At 41.5% G+C, this 27,301-nt stretch overlaps 1 protein-coding gene across 1 annotated transcript in view; it reads right to left on the bottom strand.

The window, feature by feature from the left end:
- The window catches only part of FRAS1 (Fraser extracellular matrix complex subunit 1), a 436,686-nt gene that overhangs the window by 216,868 nt on the left and 192,517 nt on the right, over positions 1-27,301 (bottom strand). Inside the window, exons 14-18 of the mRNA XM_077882614.1 lie at positions 25,970-26,104; positions 10,442-10,585; positions 5,821-5,961; positions 4,093-4,233; positions 2,477-2,653 (exon numbers count right to left, since the gene is read on the bottom strand). Coding sequence (XP_077738740.1) covers positions 2,477-2,653; positions 4,093-4,233; positions 5,821-5,961; positions 10,442-10,585; positions 25,970-26,104 — 738 coding nt within the window. The remainder of the gene's footprint in view (positions 1-2,476; positions 2,654-4,092; positions 4,234-5,820; positions 5,962-10,441; positions 10,586-25,969; positions 26,105-27,301) is intronic.

Raw genomic sequence — 27,301 nt, 5'->3', positions numbered from 1 at the left:
GGTGGCTGCATTCAGTTTCCCAACAGAATCTTGGGCAACTCAATTAACCTTTTCTGCCACATTCTCATCACTTATGAATTGAGTATAGCAATCTACATATCAGAGACTGCATAAGGATTTATTTATTTCTTTTGAAGATTTTATTTATTTATTCATGAGAGACACAGAAAGAGAGAGAGAGAGAGAGAGAGGCAGAGACACAGACAGAGGGAGAAGCAGGCTCCATGCAAGGAGCCTGATGTGGGACTCGATCCTGCATCCCAGGATCACACCCTGAGCGAAAGGCACTTACTTGCTCAACCACAGAGCCACACAGGCGACCCTGCACAAGGATTTAGTAATAAATGTGAGTAGATAGCTATATAGTGTGATACCTAATAATATTATGTGAACTAGCATAAAATCATGAGACCACAAGGGACTCCAGAGGTCAATCTAGACCTTTCATATGGGACCACAATTAAACCATTCCATAAGAATTAGACTCTAATCCTCTTTAAAAGGTGTCTCTTATGAAGAAGGGATTCCCAGAAAACTCCCCTCTGTTGAGGATGCTTCCTTAAATTTAAGATGTTCCAATCCTGTGGTATTAGTATGTTGTGCTTTTTGCCTCATCAGTGCCCATAACACAATAACAACATGGTTTAGAGCATGGACACAGAAGTCAGGCAGACTTGGATTCTACTGGACTCTACTCTGTGCTGGATACATGACTTTGAACAAGCTATAGCCTTAATTTCCTGAAGCCTCCACTTCTCTTCTAAAACAGCTGTCCCACTCACCCCGTAAGGTTGGTACCAGAGTTAAGTGAAAAACAAGTGAGATACTTCTCCTAGTGACTGGCTCATGGTGTGTACCAAATCAACAGTAATATTATTTTCTGGCTGAATAACTCTGTTCACTCTAATTTTTATTTGTAACTTAATTTTACAAGTGTTAATCATTTTTGTTTCTCTTTTCTGATCCATCCTTGAATTCCCTATTTTTCATTTTTAATATAGTGTTCAAAATACCTGGAAGAGGCTAATTATGCTGAGTAGCCTGCGAAGATTTCTTCTTGATTTCTCCCAGGATCAGAGGGAAAGGCTGTGTGGTGTGTGCCTTGGGAAGGCACTGGGACTCTTAGCGACAAAGATTCCTGTATTTCAGAATTAGTTTGGAAACAGAGCCATGAGAGTTTAAGGGACCACAGAGAGTATAGGCAATGCATATGTGGGTGGAAACCACCAGTGTATCTGGAAGAGTAAAGACTCTTCTTCTAATTTCTAGGCACTGTGTAACTTCCCCGGAGCATGGTACAAATCAGGGAGCAGGGGATTACCTCTATAATGTTCCTGAACACTTGAGTATTTGGACTGAGATTTCTAACAATTGAGTACGGGGCTTCACCATTTACCAAGAACTTTCACACTCCTAACCTCCTTTGATCCTGGCAAAAAGTCTATATGAAAGATAATTATCCCTATTTTAATGCTGTGAATGCAAAGGCTCAGAAAGCTTAAGTGTCTGGCCTGGGATCTCTGTATTCCAAATCTGCATGCTTCCTACTATGCCATATGACTCACTGTGTCAAAATCTTTTAACTTAATCTTGATATCTGTTATTTCCATGTGAGAGTATATTCCAACGTAAAATTGGATATTGCAGGATACAAAATTGAATCTGCAGCATGCTTACAGTTACATTGTAAAAATAAAACCTCAAAGCTATGCATAGGAAAAGATTTGGATATATTACAGCAAAATGGTAAAGGCAAATACCAAAGTAGTAGAATGTGATAGATGGTGGGCAGATTATCTTCCTACTTTTTCTACAAAGTTTCCTTTAATGAACATATGTTACATTCATAATGAAATATGTAAGTATTTCATCTTTTAAAGTAGCTTGAGAGTCAAAAAAATTCAACCAACAGCAAGGCAACCTCTTATAGGAACAGAGAGGGGCTTCCCTTACCTCCCTCCAAATTATATATATCTCCCTTTTATCTCCTCAATCGTAGATGACCCGCTATTGAGTCAAATTATTCAGGATGGTATCAATTCTCTGTAGATGATATGCAAAGGCAATCCCAAGAATGAACTTCTAAATTTTGACAGAAGTCCAGATTTTACCCTGAAGGGACCAATTCATATTCATTCAGGGTAGCAAATTAGAAGAAATAATAAATGGAATTCTACAATGAGCTCTGGGTCTTTCTTAGCTACTCATACTGTGTCTGAAATACTTCCCGTCAGGAACTTCTTAGAATGTAACTTTGGGGACAGTGGAGTAAGTGGAACCAGCTCTCTAAGATTATCTATTATTCACCAAGGGAAGGAGAATATCAGTAGGGGCCACTGCTTGGCATGTCCATCTTCTGCGCCATCTGCAAGCATCCTGGAACAATTCTTACATGAAAACAAAGGCTTTTTCTTGCCTCATCTCTCAAGAGCAAAGCCCAGAAGGTACCTTAAATCCTCAAATCCTGCTTGCTCACCTTCACACAGCCCGGTGTTCTCCAAGTAAAACTGGGCTCTACACTGGGGCAGACACTCGCCAGAGGTGATGTTCGCCCCAGAGAGATGTTCAACTTGCAGTCCTTCATCAGGCTTCCTACACTGGGCACAGTGAGAGGGCTCTGGACCCACACAAGTGAGGCAAGAAGAATGACAGGCTGCCAATAAGAACAAAATGCAGAAAACAATCCAAGGGTCATATTACATGTTACAGCCAAGGGGAGTCCCTAATTAAATCTAAACCACTTAGAAGAGTTTGCCAAATACATCTGATCAGAAAATTGCTTTCTAGTGTTCTATACATAGTACAGGGTGATAATATTTGTGAGAGGAACAGTGAGGGTGATACTAACTAGTCACACATCTCTCAGGTTTTATAAGGGCTGTCAAGCTAGAGCATGAAAAAACCCAGCAAACTGGACAATATTGGCTTGGTTCTCCAGATACCCATTTACTGAATGGTGTTTTAATATCATGGCCACAGTTTTTATTGAAGACTTTAAGAAGCATCCACACAAAGGCCATCACTATGTTTTTTGCAAAGAGAGTCATTGCACTATTGTCCACTATGTCATCCATCACCCACCATATCGGCATCCAGGCAACAAAGTCATCCTAGAATTTATGTGAGGAAAGGCTGCTTTTCTAGACAAGGAAGAGCCCCACTTTGGAGGAACAACAAGAATTTGACAATCCGTCACAGTGTCTTGTTTTCCTTGGCTACTGGTTGAAATCAGAGCCAGAGTACTAGAAGTATCTCATGCCCACATTTTGATATAATTAACTCTTTACAAGAGCTCTTTGATATAACTAGCTTTGATACAATTAACTCTAAGAGAGTGCAAGAGAGTGCTTTAAAAGATTTTCTCAATTTTCTTTTTCAGAATATTTATTTCAGCTGCCCTGTGATATATACATACATATATGTATTTAAAATTAAAAATATAAAAATATACGTATATATGTGAAATATATAACAATTTATGCATATATAATATATATAAAGATATATACATTCTTATAATTATTCTCAAACTCTTTTCCAAGGTGCCCTACATATAAATACATGTAAATTAATTTCACCTAATTATATTGTTTGCTCCCAATGTTCTAGTTTCACAAGAAAATGATCCTGCCCTCCCAATGAGCCCAAAGCCCTTTTGGCAAACAGCTATTTAAGAGTTTCCATTTCCTTCAGCCCAGAGGCATTGCTACTAACTCCGTTTGCTTGGCTATAACATTAACAAAAAAAAGTTCTTCAGGGAAATACAAAATAAAGACCAAGAGAAATATTAGCAATGCTAGGAGAACAGGGAAAAAGAGGAAGTAAGAGTTTGGTTTTGTCTTAATGTACGGTAAGGAAAATGGCAATCCTCTCAAAGATGGCCAGAAAATTAATCGTTAATTTTGGCGTGTCATCACAAATATCCCAATGTGATTTTTTTCAGATTATCCCCTGGCAATGAAAAAGAAAAGAACATAATGCATGCATAGCCATATAAGATACACTATAGGGAAAAGTGCACTGAAAAGGAACTCAAAACATTGTCCTTGTGACAGAAACGTCTCTTAAGAATGATAGTGACACCAACAGTACCTTTGCAGACCCCATGGTCAGGGTAGAAGCCCTCTCCACAGCTGGAAAGGCAGTGGCCTTGGCGCAAAGCCTGGGGCTGGATGCAGGCTGTGCAGTGTGAGCCCGTGGGTCCAGAGCAGCTGGCACATGAATTATGACAAACTGAGGGAGAGAGTGAGAGGGACACCATGGAACCCAAATGATTAGAGACCCTACTCTCGGCTGGGCTCCTTATGTGCCAGGAAGCCCCTCCTATATCACTCTCAATCCCATTCAGCTATCACACCAAATCAAGGGGAAAGATGTTTTAGGAGGTCGCATCACACCCATAACTGTCCACAGTGACCCTTTACCCATCTTTTATACATGTTCTATTATTAACTACCCTTTATTTAGTGTTTCTATTTCTCCACTATTAAGTGGTGTATACACTTTGCTGCATTTAATCTTCATAGCAATGATGAGGTTTTGCAGATGACAAAACCGACGTCTTAGGAACTTTTTTAAAATTCACCCAAGATCACAGAGCTAATCAGTAGCAAAAATGAGAGTTAGCCCTCAGTCTGTCTGAACCTAAAACGCCCTACCTGAATGGGTAAGAGTGAAAAGTTTATGCATCTGAGTGCTGGAAGCACCAGAATTTTGGCTGGCTTGTCCACTAATTTATCTATCTCCTTAGCCACGTCAGGGTCTCACCAGGCCTAGGTTCCTTGGCATATGCACTGTGAGGCTGGACTGAATGATCATTTAAGATACTTCTAGGTCTGACATTGTAGGATTTTAAGTAAGAATTACATTAAACAATCTTTACATATGACAGTGTCAGACCAGCATCTCTGCTGCTTTAGTCCTGGGTGATAACAGTGGGACATCTCTGATTCTGATTTACAGATGGTACCATGGCCTGTCTGAGGAGACAGGGTTGAGATACTAGAAGACTGCAGAGAACAGTGAGCAAGAGCTGGGAGAGGGGAGTGTGGAAATGGAACGAGACCCTTGGGGGCAGGATGTTGTGGAATTGGGTGAGTAAAGAGGTTGGCAGACAAGAGGGAGATTGATACGGCTGTGGGACAGATCTAAGTATTCCGCCACTAACCCACACTATAGGTGTAAGTGAGAATATGCATGTTTCTTTTGGAGGAGACGGGTAACTAGGTATCCCAGGCAGCAGTAAGGTCCCCTAGTTGTCTGTAAGGAAAGACACAAGTGTATACAAGAAGAAATTTATAAACTCTCAAATAAGAATGTTTCACAGTTAAAGTCGTATAAATCTGAAAGAAACTATATAAATAGCACATAAGACCAAATTTTCAATAGATACAGACTTTGGCTTTACAAGCTCAAATATGATTTATTTTTTATTTCATTTTTGTGATATGTTGTTGCCCATATATGCCACCTAAGAAATGATTCTGTTATATCTACAACCTAAGTTAGTTATGGTTTATGAGTACACAAGGACTACATGAGGATCTTAAAGATGTTCTTTGGTCTGAAAAGGATCAACTGATCTCTAATGATGATTGATACGCATACCCCTTTACTTAATCACTTAAGTCCCATAGCATCCACCCACTCCCACACCAAATACATGCAGGTTCCATAATGAAAAAGCCATTCCTTTTCATTTGTCATTTTCCCATCATAGATACAAATTCCCAAGTGAGTAGCAGATGGTGCCAAGTGTTGTCAAGAATGTTAAACCCTTCTTGATGATGACGATGATGACAATGATTACCCATGTCTTACCTTTGCATCTGCCAGTGGCCTCAGCATAGTAACCACCAGGGCATTCAGCAATGCATTTCCCATCATGCAATACTGTCTTCTCAGCACAGGTAAGACACCTGGGACTATTGGGACCACAACTCTTACAGGATTGGTCACAAGCTAAGGGGGAGGAAATCCACCAGAGAAAGTCAGTAATGAGCAAAGGGAGGAGAGACGTCTGTTCTTTACAAAGTTCACAGTTGGTATCAACATGATAATCACATTCTCTGGCTGCTCAGCTGAGTTCTGTTTCCTTGATTCCAACATTTCAAAGTACTCTGTGCTTTGTTTTCACAGTGAAGGAAAAACAGATAATTATTCATTGAGCCAAACATAACTAATACTCTGAGGCACACCCACCGGTGTATCCAATTTAATATGTGATTTAAAGTCAAAATAGGCTTGGAGGTAGGGACACCAGTCCAATAAAGCTGAAAATATTCTCAAACTCATTAATAATCATAAAATGCAAATAAAACAGGATGTCCCAGTATTTCTATTAACCAGAAAAAAAATCTGAAGCTTGGTAATTCCAAATGGCGGAAGGATGTGGAGATGAGACAAGAGTCACACTTGAGAGTATAGATGCTATTAGTCAAATAAAGAACATGGACAGTTAAGAAACTGACAGTTCTGCTCCCAGATTACCCATCTCAGGGAAACTTCCACGCAGGTTCACGAAAGGATGTGTTTGAGGCTCTAGGGACATCATGGGGATGGAGGGAAGTGGGGAGTCTGTCATGAACAGTGGATGGGTGAGCTATGGAGGATGCAGCCCAGGAAGTACTAGGCAGCAGCGAGAAGTAAAAGGCTAGATGACATAGCAACACAGGGGACTCTTAAAACAATGCTGAGCGAAAAAAAAAAAAGAATAATACAAACTCTATAACGCAATTTTTTAAAGATTTTATTTATTCACAACAGAGAGAGAGAGAGGCAGAGAGACACAGGCAGAGGGAGAAGCAGGCTCCATGCAGGAAGCCTGACATGGGACTCAATCCCGGGTCTCCAGGATCACACCCTGGACTGAAGGTGGCACTAAACCGCTGAGTCACCTGGGCTGCCCAACACAATATTATTTAAGAAAAAAAAAAAGATGTATACACTCAAAAGAATAGTCATTTTACATGAGCCCATAAAAACAAAAAGATCTAAAAAATTAAAACAGGGGTGCCTGGGTCATTTAGTCGGTTGAATGTCTGACTCTTGGCTTTAGCTCAGGTCAGGATCTCAGGGTGGTGAGATCGAGCCTGGTGTCAGGCTCCACACTCAGCACATGGTCTGTTTAAGATTGTCTCCTCCCCCTCACAGATGAGGGCATCTATGGGTGAAGCAGTTATTTAAAAGGAGGGATTGCATGCATGCATGCCCTCTAAATAAATAAATAAATTAAATATTTATAAAAAATTAAAGAGTTCCCTTGGCAAGGAAGGAAAATGAGTATAAAATTAAGGAAAAAGAGAAGAAAAGAGAGGAGGAAGGGAGACAGAATGCTAACACAAACCTCTAAACTTAATTTGATTTATTATGTTAGCTAGAGTTAGAAAAGCCCTTCATAACAGCACAAATACTTAAAAGACTAAAGAATGAGGAGGTTTTTCTCCTTTGAATTTCCCCAACCTTTATATCTAACATTTATAAAATTCAAAGCATGAACCACCAATGAACTTGGTTGCTGTAAATTTTTTTCAGCCAGGGCATCCCACTGTGTAAAACAGGTTGTGCTGGATTTTTCTCAGCACTTGACTCTGAGATTTCTATAGATATGGGCTGCTCAGTTATAAATTATTAAACCAATACCGGCTGGTCTTTATCTTGAATAGCACTAAATTGAACTGGAAATAACTCAGCATTATCAGCATCAGACATTTTAATTAACATTCTGATACCAATCAGGGACTTGGTTCACTGATGTTTTAGAAAATATTTATACTAACACTTCTGAAGGAATCTGATACAAACTTAGAGAACTCTTAAGAATTTTATAAAAAGTGTGAACTGCAGTGTTTATCAAAAGCCTGTGGGTCAATGTCAATGGTATCACAAAGTCTTGCATCATGCTAAGCACACAGCAGGAGGTCATTAATTACTTGCTGATCAATTGATTCCCTGGCTGACTGTCAGCAATGGCCCATCCTCCTATCCGGAAGATTTTTTTTTTTTTCTGATGCTTTGTTTCAAAATGTATATAGATAGTATTTCAGATGTATACGCTCTCCCTAAGCACCTGTGCAGTAGTCTTCTTCTTTTTTTTTTTTTTTAAAGATTTTATTTATTTATTCATGATAGTCACACAGAGAGAGACAGAGAGGCAGAGACACAGGCAGAGGGAGAAGCAGGCTCCATGCAGGGAGCCCGACGTGGGATTCGATCCCAGGTCTCCAGGATCGCGCCCCGGGCCAAAGGCAGGCGCCAAACCGCTGTGCCACCCAGGGATCCCTTCTTTTTTAATTCATCCAGTCAGCAAGGAGCTCTGGCTTTCTTCATCCAACCTCTTAGCCCAAGTAGATTTCCACCCCTCACCTCAAGGCTCACACTAATCCCTCATTTTTTAAAATCCCTCCTTTTAAATAACCACTTCCCGAGCAAAAGTTGCTTTCTCAATCCAGATATACCATCTCAGTAGCAGATCAGGGTCACCAGCCCTCATCAGTGATAGCAGCCACCTTCCTTGCGGACTTACAGGCTACATGCCTTCAGATTAGTGCAAACTTGACATCTGCTGACCTTTAGAGAACACATTTGGCTTAATTGAGGAGGAAAGTGATGCTGGCAGAAAAAGATTAAAATACAGCAGCCTGGCCTTTCTTTCCTTATTCTCTCCTGCAGCCACACAAAAGCCACCTGTGACTTGTTCACATCAAGTGAAATTTTTCACACCAGTGAGCTGATGGATCTCTGCACAGCTTTAAGCAAGCAGCTCCCAGGGACTATCTCTCTTCTCCAAGACAAGTGGATGTGTCAAGTCCCAAAGATCATCTCATTTTTGCTGTTGCCCTGCTCAGTAAACAAAACAAAGACAATAACTCAAGAAAGTTCTATGGGCTGCACATTTTTATTGATTTAGTTATATATAAAAAAAGTCATCACGGCCTTTCTATAGGTATGACCATCACAGTAAACTCAATTCAAACCCATTCACTCTCAGGTGCCTACCTGTGGCTGAGCCAAAGGGCAGTAGCTGATCCAAAGGCTCACAGGAAGACAGGGAGAAAGGGGCAGAAGAGGATCAAGGTAGAGGAGAGGGAGAAGGGAGGGAGAAGTAGCAGAGGTGCATAGAGAGGTATCTCATTATAGCCAGTAGAACAGTTAGGAGGCAGGTAAGAAGATCTAAAGCCAGAAGATGAAGGCTTGAATCCCAACTCTGCCCCTTAGTAGCTATGTGACCTTAAGCAAGCTTCTTAACCTTTGTCTCATCTGAAAAATGAGGATGATAATAGTAATTGCCTCCTGCAACTGTTGTGAGGAATAGACACCAAACACAGCACTTACACGGTGCCAGGTACTGTGCTAAATGCCTGCCTGTATCAGCTCAGGCCTCCCAACAGCTTTCTGAGCTGGGTGTGTGTTCAAGTCCCGCTGCTACTGGGACAAATCACCATGAACTCAGTGGCTTAAAACAACACAAATTTATTATGTTAGAGGTCAGAAATCCTAAAGTCAAGGCATCAGCAGGGCTGCATTCCTTCTGGAAGCCCTAAGGGCAAATCTATTTCCTCGTCTCTTCCCCAATTCTAGAGGCTGCCTACATGCTCACTGCCCCTTCTTGGCATCACCCTGACTCCTGCTTCTGTCTCAAATCTCCTTTTCAGACTCCCACCCTCCCTTCTAGAAGGACCCTTGTGGTTACACTGGCCCACCCAGATAATCCAGGATAGTCACCCCCATCTCAGGATCCTTAACTTAATTACTCCTACAGAGTCCCTTCTGCTGTCTAAGGAAGTGTATTCACAAATTCTGGCTATTAGCACGTAGACAGCCTGCAGGGCCATCATTCTGTCTACCACAGTGGCTACTATTACTCCTGTCCTACAAAAGGGAAACTAAAACATGACAGATTATGTAACTTGCCCAAGTTACTTTCCTGCCTCAGTGGGTTAATGCTTATAAAGCACTTGGAAGGAAGCACTACACTGGGTTAACTCTTGCCACCATGCCGTGGACGTTAAAGATAGAATACACGGTAACAGCTTCAGCTTTAAGTCAGTGACACCAACACGAAGGTAGGTCAGCCACTGGCTGGTCTAGGAGCATCTTTGTCTCCATGCATATTCGGAAGGCAGTCTGGCATGGATGTAGAGTTTGGAACTTAGAAGAAGGAAGCCCAGCTCTCCTTACAGCTGTGAGTCTGGAGCAAGCAGCCCGAGTGTCACAGGGTGAGGCTAGAATGAACACCCTAACCTAAAAAGCTCTTGTGAAGTGGGGGTGTGAAAGGCGATCCTACCAGTTGGAAAAAAGTGTTTTATAAACTACTGAAACACTATCAATGTTAGCAGTCATTTGTGTATTTGTTGAGTAAAAGAAATGTTTGAATTTGAATAAAACCAGGGATGCTGGAAGAAAAAAAAAGATGCTCTGGTATACAAAGCCAGGCACTTACCACTGCAGATCCCCTGCTTGTTGTAGAACCCGACGCCACAGCTGCTCTCACAGCTGCCCTCCCTCAGCACTTGGAGGGGGTCTCTGCAGCCCATGCAGTGCTTTGCTGTCGGACCCCAGCAGGCAGTACAGGACTCATGGCAGACTGCAGGCAAACAGCAAAATCAGTGAATAATCTACAGTGGAAAGGACTGGTTGCAATTTTTCTTCCAAAAAGATTTAGAATTCATAAGGAGGCTATTGGAGCCTTCATTCCTAAATCTCTATGCACATATATATACTGCAGGAGAACACCCCCCCCCCACTAAAAATAATATTTTTGTTGGCCAGAAGTACAACTTCAGTCAATTACTGCAAGGAGACTTTGCAACAAGAAATCAGAGGCTTTGAGTAATGGGAATCACAGGAAAGGGAACTATAATTTTCTAGACAAAGATGCCCTGTCTAATGAAATCAGATGGCTTTCTATCACCTTGCCAATGAAGTATTGACTGGATTGCTGCTCCTATGTCCAACATCATGAAGAATCAGGATGCCGTGTACTCTCATCTTTGATTGGACCTTGAAAGACCTGGTACTGCTTGATTTCTACTGCTCTCTCCCCACTTTCCATCCCTGTCTTCTCTGTCTATCCCACCCCATTCCCCTGCCCTTCTGTCCTCCCTCAGTACCCTTCTAGTCCTCCCCTCCCCCAGTCTCTGGTTCCCCCGACACTAGCTTCTGCTCTCCACATGTACCTCGAGGTACCTTTCTCTCACAACTTAACTTCCTAGCCATACATTGTTCCTAAACCGCAGCTGTTCTCAAAATGTCCTCCTCTTCCAGCATTTGATTTTACTATTCATGCTTGCTTTTCACCTTGACATGTCTGTAAAAAGAGGCCTATTCTGAGTCAATGAGTATATTAAAATTTGGTTGACTATCTGATGGCTAACCCCAACCTATACTTCTGTTAACACATCCTAATTTTCAAAATATTTGCTTCACAGAAGAGCAGAGCCTGTGTTTTTTTAAATTTTTTTTTAATTTTTATTTATTTATGATAGTCACACAGAGAGAGAGAGAGAGAGAGAGAGAGGCAGAGACACAGGCAGAGGGAGAAGCAGGCTCCATGCACCGGGAGCCCGACGTGGGATTCGATCCCGGGTCTCCAGGATCACGCCCTGGGCCAAAGGCAGGCGCTAAACCGCTGCACCACCCAGGTTTCCCAGCACAGCCTGTTTTGCAAAGCTATTCATTCTGACCAAAACTGGTAGGGAAAAAGCCTCCACTGATTGGAAGAGACTTGGGAACTGTATACCTAAGTAATTTAATTAGGTATCCTTACAGAATCAGAAAAGGGTACCTGCATTATGAATCTCAAGATCTAATCCTCTCCTTGCAGCTCGAAACCACACAGGAAAGCCTTAATTTCAAACAACTTTTCTCCCCCAACAAACTCAGAGATAATTACAAATTCTGTTAAATGCCATGAGGCACCTGGGTGACTCAGTCAGTTACATGTCTGACTCTCGATATCAGCTCAGATCGTGATCTGAGATCTCAGGGTTGTGAGATCGAACCTCATGTCAGGTGTGGCACTGGGCGAGGAGCCTGCTTAAGATTCCCTCTCTCCCTCTCCTTCTGCCCCTCTTCCCCCTTAAGAAATGTTAAGAAGGGCTCTTCGATAAAGAGAGTGGTGGGGGTGAAAGGAACCAACTTTAGGTGGATCTAAAGGATGAGAAGTTGTAAGCCCTGGGAGAGCCAGAAAAGAGCACCAATGAAGTCCTTTAGAAGGAAAGGAGCTCAGGGGTTCAAGGAACTGAAGGCAACCCATGTGGTTGAAGCTTGTGGACACAGAGGGACCAGCAAGGCACAGAGGGGCATAGTGAGGAATGATGGGGCACAGTAGCCTGATTGGCTGGAGGGACAGGCAAGGAAGGGCCCAATCAAACTTGACCTTTAAGATCAAGGAAAGAAATTAAGATTTTATCCTAAGTCTAATATGAAATTTCAAAAGGGGTTAAGCAAGATCAACACAAGTCTTGATTTTAAAAGCTCTCTCTGGCTGCTGTGTAGAGAGGTTTTAAGGAGTTGCATGTAGGCAGAGAGGCCAGCACGGAGTCCACTGCTCTGGTCCAGGCAAGAGATGACAACAGCAGGTGAAAAACAGAAATGGAGGAAAGTTTACTTGTTTACAATTTGGTTCCCTTGCTAAACTGTAAGCTTCATAAGGGCAGAATCCATTTCCACTTAGTTAACTAACTGCTTGGTACTCTACATTTGGTACTTCATTAATATTTAACACCTTATTTATATTTTATGTGTTACATGAGATCACTGCTAATATTAGGTAAGCTAATATTAGGATATCATAATTTAAAATGTGGATTAAAGATCCCAGTAACAAATTCTACCCTGAACATACATGAAATCTGTCATTTACTCACTTACTCAGCTACTCTTCACTTACTGACTATAGTCATCATCTAAAGTGTCTACCCCTGGGGACGCCTGGGTGACTCAGTGGTTGAGCGTCTGCCTTTGGCTCAGGGCGTGATCCTGGGGTCGCAGGATCCAGTCCCACATCCATACAGGGAGCCAGTTTCTCCCTCTGCCTGTGTCTCTGCCTCTCTCTCTGTGTGTCTCTCATGCAAATTAATAATATTAATAATAATTAATAAATTAATTAAATTAAAAAAATAAAGTGTCTATCCATGTTTGTGCCTCTGTCTTACTTAGGAGTTGATTCAAAGCCATTATATATTCAAAAAAAAAGTCATTACCTAAACAAACAAACAAAAACAAACAAAAAAAACAAATTTCATTCCTAAGAAGGTATATACCAGGCGAATCCATCCAATGTTCAACAGAAACACCTACCACATACAAGGTGCTGTGAGTAGCCTGTGGGGCCTTCCCGGCTAACCACAGATCAGAAGCCTACTGGAGAGAACATTTAAACCACCCATCACTTGGGCTTATTGGTATCATTGCACAAACTACACTGGGGGGCAAGTGCCTGAGAGGATGACGGGAAATAAGACAGCAAGGGCCAGATCACAAATGTCATGGAAGGCCAAGTAGGGCCTTGGACTTCATCTCTAAGAGATTTAGTAAATTTTGCTTCTTAGAGAGTTTACTCTGCAGTGGGGAGAGGATAATACTCTGGCTTCATCTCTGGGAAGCCTGCAAGAAACTGTGCTCCAGGAACTGAAAGGTCTGACACAGGAGAGAGTCTCCAGTAACCCCCTATCTTCTGACCAATCTGATCTGTGCCATACTACTTAAGTATTTTTTTTAACATTATCCCTAGTGTTGCCAATCAGAACAGGGCCAAAGGATGAGCAGGATACAGGCTACAGGCTTAGGGACGGCATTCAGGCTTGCCACAAACTGAGCTGCTCCTAACATTTCAGCCCTGCCTCTGCTACCTCCCTCAAGCAGGCCGGGTCTACGGAGCAGGCTACCCTAAGCATGCCGTGTGTCTGTTCGTGGGCTCTGGTTGCCCTATGCAGGATTCACCCAGTTGGCAATGTCTCTAGCTCCTTCCATAGCCCTTGTAATCCTGGTTACACTCAAGAGGCTCAAGTCGTCACTACTTTTGGGAAGCTTTGCTAAATTTGTCCAAACAGTCCCTCCTTCCTCTGTGTTCTACAGAAAGTTGTACATACCCTCTTAGACTATTTCTCCTACTGTCCTAATCAATTTGGTTACAGATCAATCCCTTTCAATGGAATATAATATTCTCCAAAACTGGGGCCATGTTTGAATCATCTCAAACCCCCAGTGTCCAGATTGATAATTGGTACAAAGTCAGTATTCATTAAATGTATGTTAAATGAACACACAACAGATTTTTTTTTTTTTTTTTTTTTACTGGTTATGAGGGAGTCATTACATCAGTTTCCTTCTACATGGCAACAACTAACCAGGAGGTCATAGTCTGAACATATGATAACTTAGGGGAGATAAACTTGAGGCTGTAAATTTACCTAATAAATGCTGGTGTCCAAATCGACTTATGACAAATACTTATGCTACATTTATATAGAGTACCAAATGGGAGGCCAGGCCTTCTGTGTTTCAATAGCAAACAAAAGGCATGTTCGATGGTCAGGCAACAAAGCAGACGGGATCTTTATTTCTTCAGTATGGGACTATGCTGAGCTTGTCGTTTCTTTTTCTTTTTCTTTTCTTTTTTTATTTTTAACTATCATTTCTTATAATGACATACTCCTACTGTGTTTTGCAATTGATTTCTAATTTCTAACACTGAACATATGCTACTAAAGATGACCTCTTCTTCCAGGCTTATTTTACATGTGGCTTTTATTATACCTGGGTTATTATGAAAAATAGAAGGTCACTCCCTGACTTTTCATCATAATTTCTCTTAGCAATCATTTCAGATCACCCAGGGTTTGAATTGCATATTGTGAAAATGTGGCAATAAATTTTAAAAGAGGGCTAATGAGAGTAAAACATCTTCATATCTTACATGCAGTAGATAATTTATTTAGGAAAGCCCCTGACTTTTCTAAAGCATAGCAAGACATGTGTTGGCTTGCTGAGCAATTCATTTCAAAATGAAAAGGAATGAGTTACTTTTCTTTTGGCAACTCTATTTTGAAACCCTACTTTAAAAATAAGAAACTTCTTTTTGTTACTTGATAATTTTGAAACAAGATTGCTGTAAAAAAAAAAAAAAAAAAAAAAAACAACAACAACAACAGCAACAGCAACAACCACAAAAAAAAACCTTAACCTGTGCTTCTCTAAGCATAAAATACAATCCCTTTCCAGGATAGTGTTAAAGGCACTTCCTATGGACCAGTTCTCATTTTTCAGGAAGCCTTCTCAGAGCCTAGGCAGTGGATCCAGATACAATAGCCTCAGCCTGCAGTTCAAAATGCCCCGCAGGAAGAAGGAGCCTTAGTCCTTTACCTTTTCCATGGCCTTTTGGAATCGGTTTCCCTGTCATTCCCAGGAAATTGGCACCCTTGATCAGCAGGCCTTTTTAGGTTCATCAGTGAGGCTGCAGTTCAGATTTCCAAACAGCCAAGGGGGTTTTCACTGGCAACTACACAGAAGCAGCCCAAACTGCAGGTACAAGCAGCTACGTCATCCACAAGTCAAATTCCTTCATTCTGGTCCATATTCATTTTGTAGCAATCACTAGCTTCCATTCTCATCACATAAATGACCAGGAAGAACTTGCCAAGTTCTAAAGTATTATCAGGAGACAATGGGTACAACACTTCCAATAAGAAGCTCTTGTTGGATGAAAAAAATGTTCTATCTTACACTCAATTTCACTGTTCCTTGCTCTCTCTCTTTTTTTTTTTTTTATAAATTTTTATATATTTATGATAGTCACACAGAGAGAGAGAGAGAGAGAGGCAGAGACACCGGCAGAGGGAGAAACAGGCTCCATGCACAGGGAGCCCGACGTGGGATGCGATCCCGGGTCTTCAGGATCGCGCCCTGGGCCAAAGGCAGGTGCCAAACTGCTGCACCACCCAGGGATCCCTGTTCCTTGCTCTCTTAATCTGCAAAGTGGGAATAACATTTCTTGCATGTAACTCATGAAGATATGGGGAGATGACATATTTGAGAAAGCAGAGAATGTCGTACATGATCCAATGAGTGGCATACCCTGAGAGATCAAGTACATCCTGTCTCGACTGGTGTCAAAGGCAATGTAACTATAAAGAGAGCAGATTAAAGTGCAGCAGAAAACAGAAGAGGAAAGGACGGGAAAGACTATGGGAAAGGTAGGTTCACTTAGAAAGGACCAAAGGAGAGTCCTTGTTGATTATTCCAGCAGTTACAAGAAGGGACTCCAGACTTTCCCAGGGGTGCTCATACTTTAGAGGCCTTCTCTTGTGTTCTCTACAACACATCAACAAAAGTTCTGCGGAAAGCCACTGAAAATAGCTTGGTAACTGTCTTCAGAGAAGACCAGATGCTGGCCAGATGACTCTCCTTTCCTCCAACACAGCCCCACAGGAGGCCAAGGCTACTTGTCTAAGAAGCACAAATGCCAGACAAGTTTAAGAGGAAAGGAAGTTCATGGGAGTAATCATACTTTTGATCCTTTTACTCTAAACTTCTGTCCTCTCCAGGCTGGGTTTCTGTCTTCAACCTGCCTCCCTGTGCCAACAGAAAACTTGACACCCTGAAATGGGTCTCCATACATTCTGAAAACCCATTTGTACTTGAGTGAGTTCATAACGGAAAAAAAAGCAAACACATTAAAAAAAAATCTTTAGCTTCATAAACAGCTAGAGATATGCAAAATAAGCAGGAGAGCAACAGCTGCATGCAATTGGTTATCTGTACATACAGTGACCTGTATGCATCTTAGAAACACTGCTTTGGGAGAAAAAAAGGAGAATGAATGATTCACCAAGATAACAAATAAACCAGACCCCTGGATAATGGTTGGTAATGGGGTGGGTCATGCATGTGTGAGGGCAGGGAGCAAACGGGAAACCTCTGTGCCATCCTTTTTACTTTGCTATGAACCTAAACCTGCTCTTTAAAAAATAAAGTGTTTAGAATAAAAAAAGGAAAAGAATGAAATACCTACCTACTAATATTTATGAATATTTAAAATTGAGCACACACATGCACAACACATATTAAATTGCATTAGAATAGTTACTTAAGTGGGAAGTTGGGGGGAAGAGAAATGGGAATAGGTCATGGGAGCAAAAGGAATAGACAGGCAGAATGATAGGCATAGACAGATAAGCAAGAGAAATAACTGGCCCAGGCTAATCATGCGAATGAGCTGATAAGTAAGATGAAGTCAAACCTCCTCATGTGAATCCCAAAAATCAATAAAAGAAAAAAATTAAACAAGATTCCATTTTACATCAACCAACTTGACAAACCAGAAGAATCATAACACCTAGTGCTGATGAGGGTGGTAGGAAGCAGGCATTCATTTGTGTCTAGTAGGAGTAGAAGTTACAACTTTTTCAAAGGACTGTGACAGGGGCACCTGGGTGGCTCAGTGGTTGAGCATCTGCCTTTGGTTCAAGGTGTGATCCCGGGGTCCCAAGATTGAGTCCTGCATCAGGCTCCCTGCATGGAGCCTGCTTCTCCCTCTGCCTGTGTCTCTGCCTCTCTCTCTGTGTCTCTCATGAATAAATAAATAAATCTTTAAAAAAAAAGGACTGCCACATATTAAAGTGCCAGAGGCTTCAAATAGTACATATATACCCTTGGACCTGGCAATCACAGGTCTAAGAATTTATTCTAATCAAATATGTTTACCACAACTTCTACTAAAAATGTTTGCATCACGGTTATTTATGATAATGGAAGAATTAGGAACAAACGTCAAACCACAGAGGACTGGCTGAATGAATTCTTGCATAGCCCCAGATGGAAAGTTATAAAACAGCTTTAAAAAGATTTTGTAGAAGGATAATAAATAACATGGGAAAGCAGGCAATAAAACTATATAGAGAGTGTGATTTTTACCTTTGAAAAATAAATAAATGTGTGTGTGCATATAACACACACACATACACTTTCATAAATTGGATAGATATTCACCAAAAAACTGACAGTAGTAATTTGGGAGAGTTTGAGTCAGGGATTTTTGCTGATTTTTTATTATTCCTTGAATTTGACTGACTTTGTCAAATTATTTTTTGTCATAAACATGAATTCATTTCATACTTAGGGAAAAATCAATTACTCAAGGGGGAGGGGGAAAAAAGCCCTCTTCCTTAAGGGGATCCCTGGGTGGCACAGCGGTTTGGCGCCTGCCTTTGGCCCAGGGCCTGATCCTGGAGACCCGGGATCGAATCCCACGTCGGGCTCCCGGTGCATGAAGCCTGCTTCTCCCTCTGCCTATGTCTCTGCCTCTCTCTCTCTCTCTCTCTCTCTCTCTGTGTGTGTGACTATCATAAATAAATAAAAATTTTTAAAAAATTTAAAAAAAGACACACGCTAGGTAAATAACTAATTAATATATTAACCACATTTGTGATACAGCTGAATGATTTACTCATCTTGGGTAATATATTTGAATTTTTAGCAGGGTCTTTGTAGAGCTTGAACCAAAGGGATGACTTCCTAGCTGGCAGAGGCTTTGGCAGGGCCACATGGAGAGAGATTTTTACAAGCAGGCCAGCTTTTCACTGGTACGAGAAGTCAGAGGATGATGGCAGACATTCAGCTCACGAGGAATGTTCTTAAAGTTATCCTTTCTCTCTCCTGCCCCTCTGCCTATACTTCTAAATCTACAACACAAGTACATTGCAAGAGATTTCAAATGCAGTGACCATCTCAATCCAGCTTGATGAGCCAAACAGAACTCTCAGATTCCACTCATCCACTGTGACCATTGGCAACCCACAGCTGGTAGGACTCCTGGTTTTGTTTTTGTTTTTTTCTCAGCCGCTATTTCTTAAATGGCTATTGATTTCTCCACTGATACCTTTAGTCTATTTGTCTACAGAAATTGAAAAGCCAGAGGGACCACTAACCAAAACCAAGTTTTTGATGAGGAAAGTTCTCAGACTTCCTGGTTGCACTAACATAGCCTGCTCAGATCTCAACAGTGATAACATGGAGGTGCTGTGTGCTCTGTGGACAGCCTAGAAAGGGAGGGGAAGATTGTGTAGGGAGAGCGTCAGGGTGGAGAATAGGAAAAAGAGACAAGGAATGTATGCCATATAGTCTACCTAAAATACTGAGAACCCTAGGAACTGGACAGAAAGCCAGAAGACTTGTCACTAGTTTGTAATCCATAGCTAAAATACTTGGGGGTTCAGATTTGTCGGGAAGAATGGGATCTGTCTAGAAGATAACCTCCCTTGCATCTGTGGCAGGCTTTCTCTGCTGGTATGTGATACTTTTGTCTGTCATTTATCTTTTGACATACACAGCAAGGGTCTAAGAGCAACACAGACAAATGCCAAATATAGCTAGTCCCCTGCCACAGCAAAGGTCCCAGGCACAACACTGCCAGCTGCTTTTACTTTCTCTCCATTTAACTTTTACATGAACATCCAAAGAGGGAGAGGACTTGGAATATCATTGTCACCTGTTTCCTTGAGTCTAGTTCACTCAAGAAATGTACACATTCTGGGAGGGCAATCCTGTTGTCCAGCCTTCTGACTGGCTTAAAACATTCCATGGGTACTACTCGAGTTCCAATAATAGTTGTTTTTTTTGTTGTCGTTTTTCATTCTTTTAAAAAGAGTAATAACCCTTCCAGCACTGATAAGGCACTCTACTATCTTGAAGAGGAGGGAGACAAAGGGAAGAAGATGAGAAGCAGGAAAAATAGAGATTCTGGAATCTTCCTGAGGCTACACCTAGCCAGGAATTGCTGACAGGAAGTAAATAATAGAAGCTAAATGGAAGTTATGTCACCAGTAAGCCAAAGTCTAGGCATGCCTGTATATTCCTGTCCTCTCTCCTCCATGCAATGGTTTATTACACTTTTCTCAGTCAAAAATTATTCCAGAGGACCTTATATGTGCTTAGCACTATGGGGAATTCAGAAGTATGAAACCTGTCCCTGTCTCAATAATCACTCACTTCCTATAATACACCTTTTAAACTGCCTTTGTAGCCCTGATAGTAATGATTTCAGAGTAGTATGTATCTGAAATTATCTATATACTTTTATACTGACACTCCTCTCCCACTGAGAAAGTAAGTTCTTTAACCCCCAGGGGACAGTTTTCTATCCATTCACTCTGTATCCTAGGTCCTGGTACATGAAAGAGATTCAACAAATATTCCCTACATGAACAGAATGGAAGAGACAAGAGTATCACTTGAAGCAATAAGTCCCCTTTACAAGACCCTCAGCAACTAAGTGAGAGACCATAATTGCTATAGTAGACCAAAGAAGACATGAACAAAGCATATAATTTTAGGGGCAGAACAGAATGAGTGAAGACAGAGAGGTGGAGTGTGCTAGGCCCCCAACTGAATATGTAATCTGGCAATGAAATAGGGACTGACTCTCCAATCCTGGATGATGTTGGAGGGGGCCATGGAGGATGCCGGCTTCACAATGACCATCCCAACAGAACAAGGAGGTGTTGTCTTCTAGCAGATTCCAGAACAGTGGTTTCATAAATGCCTTTGCCAAGAGCTCTGCTCTGGGCAGAACCAGGTTGAACTAAGCCACATGCTGAAACATAATGCTAAGTTAAGTCTTAAGTTAAGTCTTCACTGCCTTGGACTCAGCTCCAAGGGTCAGCATTTCATTTCTAAAAACGGTTGGGTGGCTTCGGTCAAACAAAATTCCAATAAATAATTAACTTCAGAAGTTCCTCTGTTCAAACTATAGCTTTTAAATCTTAGCTAGATCAGCATCCTATATGTAAATTTTATAGGCTTAGCTCTCCTAAGTTTTCCCTCTAATTATACCATAATATTGGCTACGAAACAAAATTCCAGACTCAACACTTAATCTGAGCATTTAAAAAAATAAAAGGATTTTAACTTGTGATGAATACAGGTAACTGTTCCCTATATTTATTTCTTCATAACATATAAAAGTAGATTTTATTTGAAATCAGAAGCAAATGGCACAAAATTCTTTGTTTCTTAATGCAAACAATTTTCATTCCCATAAATTGAAAAATAAAAGGATGGATTCGATGACTATAGTTGCCTTTTGTTGTCCATGTCCATGTTATGCCAGGCATAACATATTTTCATTTTTCAAACATTTTTTCTAATGTTCATCATAATGGTTTAAAGTAGATGACATTGTCCCCATTTTACAGCTGAGGAAATTGAGGCTCAGAGCAGTTAAATTATCTGTGTGAAACCAGACAGCAGTAAGTGGCAGAGGTAAGAATCAAAATGATCCTCCCTTGGTTGTTTAAGTTTCAAAATCTAAGGCCACACAGCAATGAATATAGAATAAACTGCATGAATTTGTATGTTTATGTGATTTCTTTTTTACATCTCTGTAATCAGCAGCTAACCCTGCCTTGATTCCAAGCTCACTATAGGAAACTATGATAGACACTTATTTCACTTCATATCCTCAGGACCTCAAGCAGTGATCAAAGGAGAATGAATGTAGGAGGGAGAGAAATGGAATGGGGAAGGAGGACAATGAAAAGCAGAAATACAAGTCTCCCAACCCATAAGGAGGGCTTACTAAGTGCCAGGCACCATCCTAAATGACATATGTGAATATTTATTCATTTAATCCTTACAACCATGCTTATATGGCAGATACTACTGTTACTGCTTTACCCACAGGCAATTGAAGTGTGGAGTTAAAAAAAAAATACGGTTTGTAGTACACGACAGAGCCAAGGCTGGAATTCAGGAGGTTTGGCTCCCAAGCCTACAGTATTAAGCACCATGTCACACTCCCTCCCATCTCTGGGTCTGCAGAATGAAAGTAGCACTTGCCACAGGGTATACACAGCTCCATCCTCAGGCCTTTGTGAGTACTGGAAGTTTGGACTGGCCAAAGTCAACACTGACACACATATAAAAATAGGCTAAACTCTGTTCTTTCTTTATTCAAAGTTATAGTCTTCTGAGCTACTTATTTTAAACTAATCTTGCATGATGTGCGTTAGCTTGGTTGTTTCTAACTCTTCTTCTTATGAACTCCCATGCCTAGGATTTATGTGTGCAATAGTTCCGTGGCCCCACCAGAGTGAAACAGGGGTTGACTGAAAAGAGGGGCAAGACACATAAGGAAAGGGACACCTGGATGGTTCAGTTAGTTTAAGCATCTGCCTTTGGCTCAGGTCATGATCTCAGGGTCCTGGGACTGAGCCCCACATCAGGCTCTCTGCTCAGCAGGGAATCTGCTTCTCCCCCGCCCTCTGTGCTTGCTCACTTGCCCTTGCTCTCACTCTTCTTTCCAAATAAATAAAATCTTAAAAAAAAAAAAAAAAAAAAAAGGCAGACAGGTGAGGAAGAATGTTTTCGGGGCATGGTGAGCTGAGTCTGGATCCAAACTTAGATTTCATAACAAGGTTTCTAGGAAGAGGCGATGGGCCTACCACTCTGATAAGAGAGAATACAATAAATCCAGGACAAGTGGTACCCATGTAGAAAAGGTGCAAGGCCATGTGGTCGATGGGAGGAAGCAAGGAGCATCTATATCTGAGTCAAGCCTGACCAACAGGCTGGTGCGACTAAGAGATTGGCTGTTGATTCCTGGAAATAGATCACAACAGACAAGACAGAAGGAACCAAAGTAGAAGCCCAATCCAGCATCCCTGATGGCCACAAGGTCAAGAAGAATGGGACAGGGCGGGCAACAGGGATGTTTTGACCAGATCCAGCTGGAGGTAAAGAAAGCTTAGGGGTTAAGGCAGAAGCCTGAGGGCCAGGTCTAAAAGATGAATTCTAGTCACTAAGAGGGTGATTACTCTTTGGCCCTACCTGCTGTAGAGAAGACGCAACTTATAAATTGTCTGTCTTTGACTTAGATTGGTATAAAGATTGGGTGGTAGTGAGCCTTCAGGTGAGGTGATCAAAGCATCAAACTCCAAAACTGGGGAAGGCAGAGGAAACAAAGCAGTGACTGGTATGGGGGTGCATAATGTGTCTATATTTATGAGACTACTTAGTTTAATCAAGCACAAGAACGTAATAACATTAATATACGCACATATACAAACACATTAATCTGTATCTGTGTATCTGTGTATGTATACCACAAAACTCAAGGGAAAAGGGAAAATGATAAGGAACCCTGAGGATGAGATTCTCTAGCAGGACTCCATGTCTTCAGCCCTCCGGTTTACCTGCTCCTACTCTTTTGTCGAAGAGCCATGTGTTTCTGTGCCACTTGTCTCTGCCCCATATTTTTCTCTCAACCCTATATTCAACACAGTGAGCATGAATATTAATCAGGTAATTTCTGGTAATTAGTTTCCTCAGCACAGTGTTCACTTTCTTTTGGTTTTGATGGGTCAATAAAATGCCAAATTATGCTGGTCATAATATAAATGACCCTGCCAAGAGGAATCAATCCAGAAAAACCTGTTGTTACCATGAAATGGCAGGCCGTTTTTTGAAAAGTTTAGCACATGCTAGAAGAGCACTGGTTGACTGGCTGACTTCCAAGGTCAATGGTGAAAAGCCACCAAAAATAGCACAAGCATAATTGTTGTAAAAAATTCCAATAATGAGAAAGCTTATTTGGAAAGCTTATTTGGGCTGTCTCAGCATTGAAACAGTATATGGAAATTGATCACAAGTTTAGCTTTAATTTTTAAGATCATTCTCTCTCTCTTCTTGCTCTTTTTCTTCTCATTTTATGCATAAAAATGCAACCAGGCTGAACTAAAGCAAATTGGTTTAATTCCCTGGAGGGAGCATGAACAAATTTTCCCAGCAACTTTCTACCAGAGGCACTTGTGTATGGGTATGTGGATGGAATGTGGAAGCAATCAGCTACGTAAACCAATAATCAAATGAAACGTTCAAAGTGCCCTATAACAGCATGAACATCACCGACAAAACACTGGACACAGAAGAGAAGGAAAATGGCCCCCGAAAAGAAAGTAAAAAAAAAAAAAAAGAAAGTAAACATGTAGGTGGGATGTGGGGCAGGGAGTAGAGGTATTATAGAAGGAAGAATAATATCGAGGGGAAATTAATTCCCTTTTAAAGGCAAATCTGTCACAGGAGCACTAGCAGGAGGTCTCTTTGATGGGATAGAAGGAAGGAGTAGAGACTACATTCAGTAACTTCATCAAATTGAAATTTTAGCAGTTTACCTAAATTGCCCAACCATTACACACTTACAACGGCATCTGGATGTGCCCACTTTGAGCCTGTTCTAAAATAACAGGTAAACAGAACATGATAAGTAAGAAACATTAGGGGTTCTTTCCTCATTTATGGCTGAGATTCCTATAAAAACACTGGTCCTGCAAGGATCCCAAAAGGGTAGTATGTTCCCGGGTTCATCAAACACTTGTTCAACAAATGCTGAACACTTTTTGTAGCCCTTGACATTGGGGATACAAAAGTTATTTTGACAGATTGCAAAGAGCACCCAAGCCAGACTCAGAAGCTAGCATGTCTTTTATTCTATACTGTGACTGGCTCCAGGGTAGGCCCTGCCATCCTCATAACTGTATGACATAAGCAATACTAGTGTTTCCCTTTAAGATGGTTTCCATAAGCCCAGGGATGTTGCTTCTGCCCACAACTTGGACTGGAGGAGGCCAGCAGACTTTTCACGTAGGACCTTCCATGCCACAGAGCTCATTCAGCCCGCATAGCCAGTGAACACCATGTCCTGACTCTCTTTACTACATTCTCTCCAAACGATCTTCCTAAAAAATCTAACCAAGGGCATAGGAGGGAAGAGCTGACCCTCAGACTAGCCCACCTCCAATTCTTTTTTTTTTTTTTAATTTTTTTATTTATTTATGATAGGCACACAGTGAGAGAGAGAGGCAGAGACACAGGCAGAGGGAGAAGCAGGCTCCATGCACCGGGAGCCCGACGTGGGATCCGATCCCGGGTCTCCAGGATCGCGCCCTGGGCCAAAGGCAGGCACCAAACTGCTGCGCCACCCAGGGATCCCCGCACCTCCAATTCTCATCATATCTCTGCACCTTCTCCTGCTCAGCTGCAGAGCCGAGTGACCACAGTTCCTTGTATGACATCCAGGACCCTGCCTCTGGCCTGACTGCCTTTTCAGGTTTGCCTGCCACTGCACACTCTGCCTTAGGTTCTGAGCATACCTGATTCTCCGTCTCCTCCTGCAGACAAACGTAGGACTCGGCCCTTTGTCTTTGCTTTCACTGTTACCCCATCTCCCATTCCTGCATTTATTTATTTATTTTTCCTATTCCTGCATTTAAAAAATTATTTATACATTTACTTTTTTACTTACACTCATGATTATAATCACTATTGAAAAAAATGGTTCACTTAAATGACATGAAGACCACTCAGACCTCCAGAGACATGATACATATTACATTATTACATACATATCCAGAGACATATGATAATATTAAGAACTTCAACTAGTTCTTAATTTAGACACATAAAGCTACTATAGCATACAGATACTAAGGTAAGAGTAAATGTAAATGTCACCATCTGTTTTGCTTGTCCAAGTTTCTTATCATGATGTCACTTTCTCATTTCTGTTTCTCCCTCTCTCTTCAGGTAGAAATCAAGTTTTGAAAAAATATAGATATTATTTCACTCTTCATTTTCATTTAAGCACTATGTATTTACACGATGAAGGAATCTGATTTATAACACAATGATAATCCTGAACTGAATTAAGAATTGTTCCAGTGTCCCTAGGCATGTGCAGAAGGACTTAGAGAAATCTTACCACACACACACACACACACACACACACACACGTCACTAACGCACTAGTAAGATTATAAAAACATGTGTCATCTCTCTCATCCACTGTTCTCAGCCCATCAGAAGAATCCCTCAGAGTTTCTTCTCATACTTCAAAACACACTCTGAGCTCCTGGTGGCCCTGGATCTCTTGGGGGACAGGGCTGGCTTCCCTGGTGGCCCAGCCAGTGATTACCTGCACAGGAGTAGCGATCTTGGTAGAAGCCATCCCCACAGGTAGACACACACTGGCCGTGCCGCATCAGCAGAGGAGGCTGGCAGGATGAGCACTCCAGCCCACTGGTACACGTGAAGCACTGAGGCTGGCAGGCTGGCTCCAGGCAAGGGTGGGAAAAAGAAAAAAAGGGCAGCTCTCATTAGCTCAGAGACATCACCTCGGTGCCCATTCTCATGTAGCCCAATTCTGAGGCTCTGGAGATACAGAGAACAACTTTACCAGCCTTCATTATATGGCATATATTTCATGCCAGACTCCACATGAAGGGCTCTATATGTATGAATGCATTTAATCTTCACAACAACCCTTTGGGCCGATATTATTAACCCCAATTTTTCACACGAGGAACAAACTCCCAGAGGTGAAGTAACTTGTCAGAGGTCCCATGAACCTGGCATCTGAACCCAGGAAGTTTAGCTCTTGACTCTACTCTTCTTATCCAATAGCCCCCCAGTGTCTTTTGCTTTCAATCATTTTCCTAAGAATATCCCTTGTCTTTTTTCTTCCACAACCCACGGCAGAGGTATAAATGACTTTTAAAAAGGCTAAAGATCAGGCATCAGAAGAGAAAGTAGGGAGAAGTAAATAATTACAAAAATAATAAAAGCAGTTAATCTTTATTGAAGCTTGACAATATCCTAGAAACCACTCTAGACACTTCATGTATATTAACACACTTAATCCTCATAAGAACCCTCTAAGGAAGGTACTAGAAATTTCACTCCATTCTACAGGTAAGAATACTGAGGGACAAAGAGGTTAAATATTCACAGCTGTGGTATAAACCAACACACTCTTTTTTTTTTTTAATTTCTTTTTTTTTTTTTTTAATTTATTTATGATAGAGAGAGAGAGAGAGAGAGAGAGGCAGAGACATAGGCAGAGGGAGAAGCAGGCTCTATGCACCGGGAGCCCGACGTGGTATTCGATCCCAGGTCTCCAGGATCGCGCCCTGGGCCAAAGGCAGGCGCCAAACCGCTGCGCCACCCAGGGATCCCACCAACACACTCTTCAATGGAAAATTAGCAGCCTGAGTCTGAGATAAGGGAAAAAGTAGTGATGATCTGGCCTCAAACAAACCAAATTCTGCCAGATAAGATCTCCTTCTCAGATGCATAAGAACTCTAAAAATTGAAGTGAACCCATTCTGGATCCCCCAATAAACCACAGGAGAAAAGCTCTACTACCAATGTGATGTTATCACAGTATTACCAGTGTGATGTTGAGCAAGGCAGTCGATTTCTCTGGCCCACAAGTTCCCCAATTACAAAAAGAGAAAGTTCTAATGAG

This window comes from Canis aureus, chromosome 33 (assembly GCF_053574225.1).
Source record: "Canis aureus isolate CA01 chromosome 33, VMU_Caureus_v.1.0, whole genome shotgun sequence".
In the NCBI taxonomy this organism is placed as follows: Eukaryota; Metazoa; Chordata; class Mammalia; order Carnivora; family Canidae; genus Canis; species Canis aureus.
The sequence above is the reverse complement of the archived record's forward strand: the minus strand, read 5'-3'. Positions and strand labels throughout refer to the sequence as shown.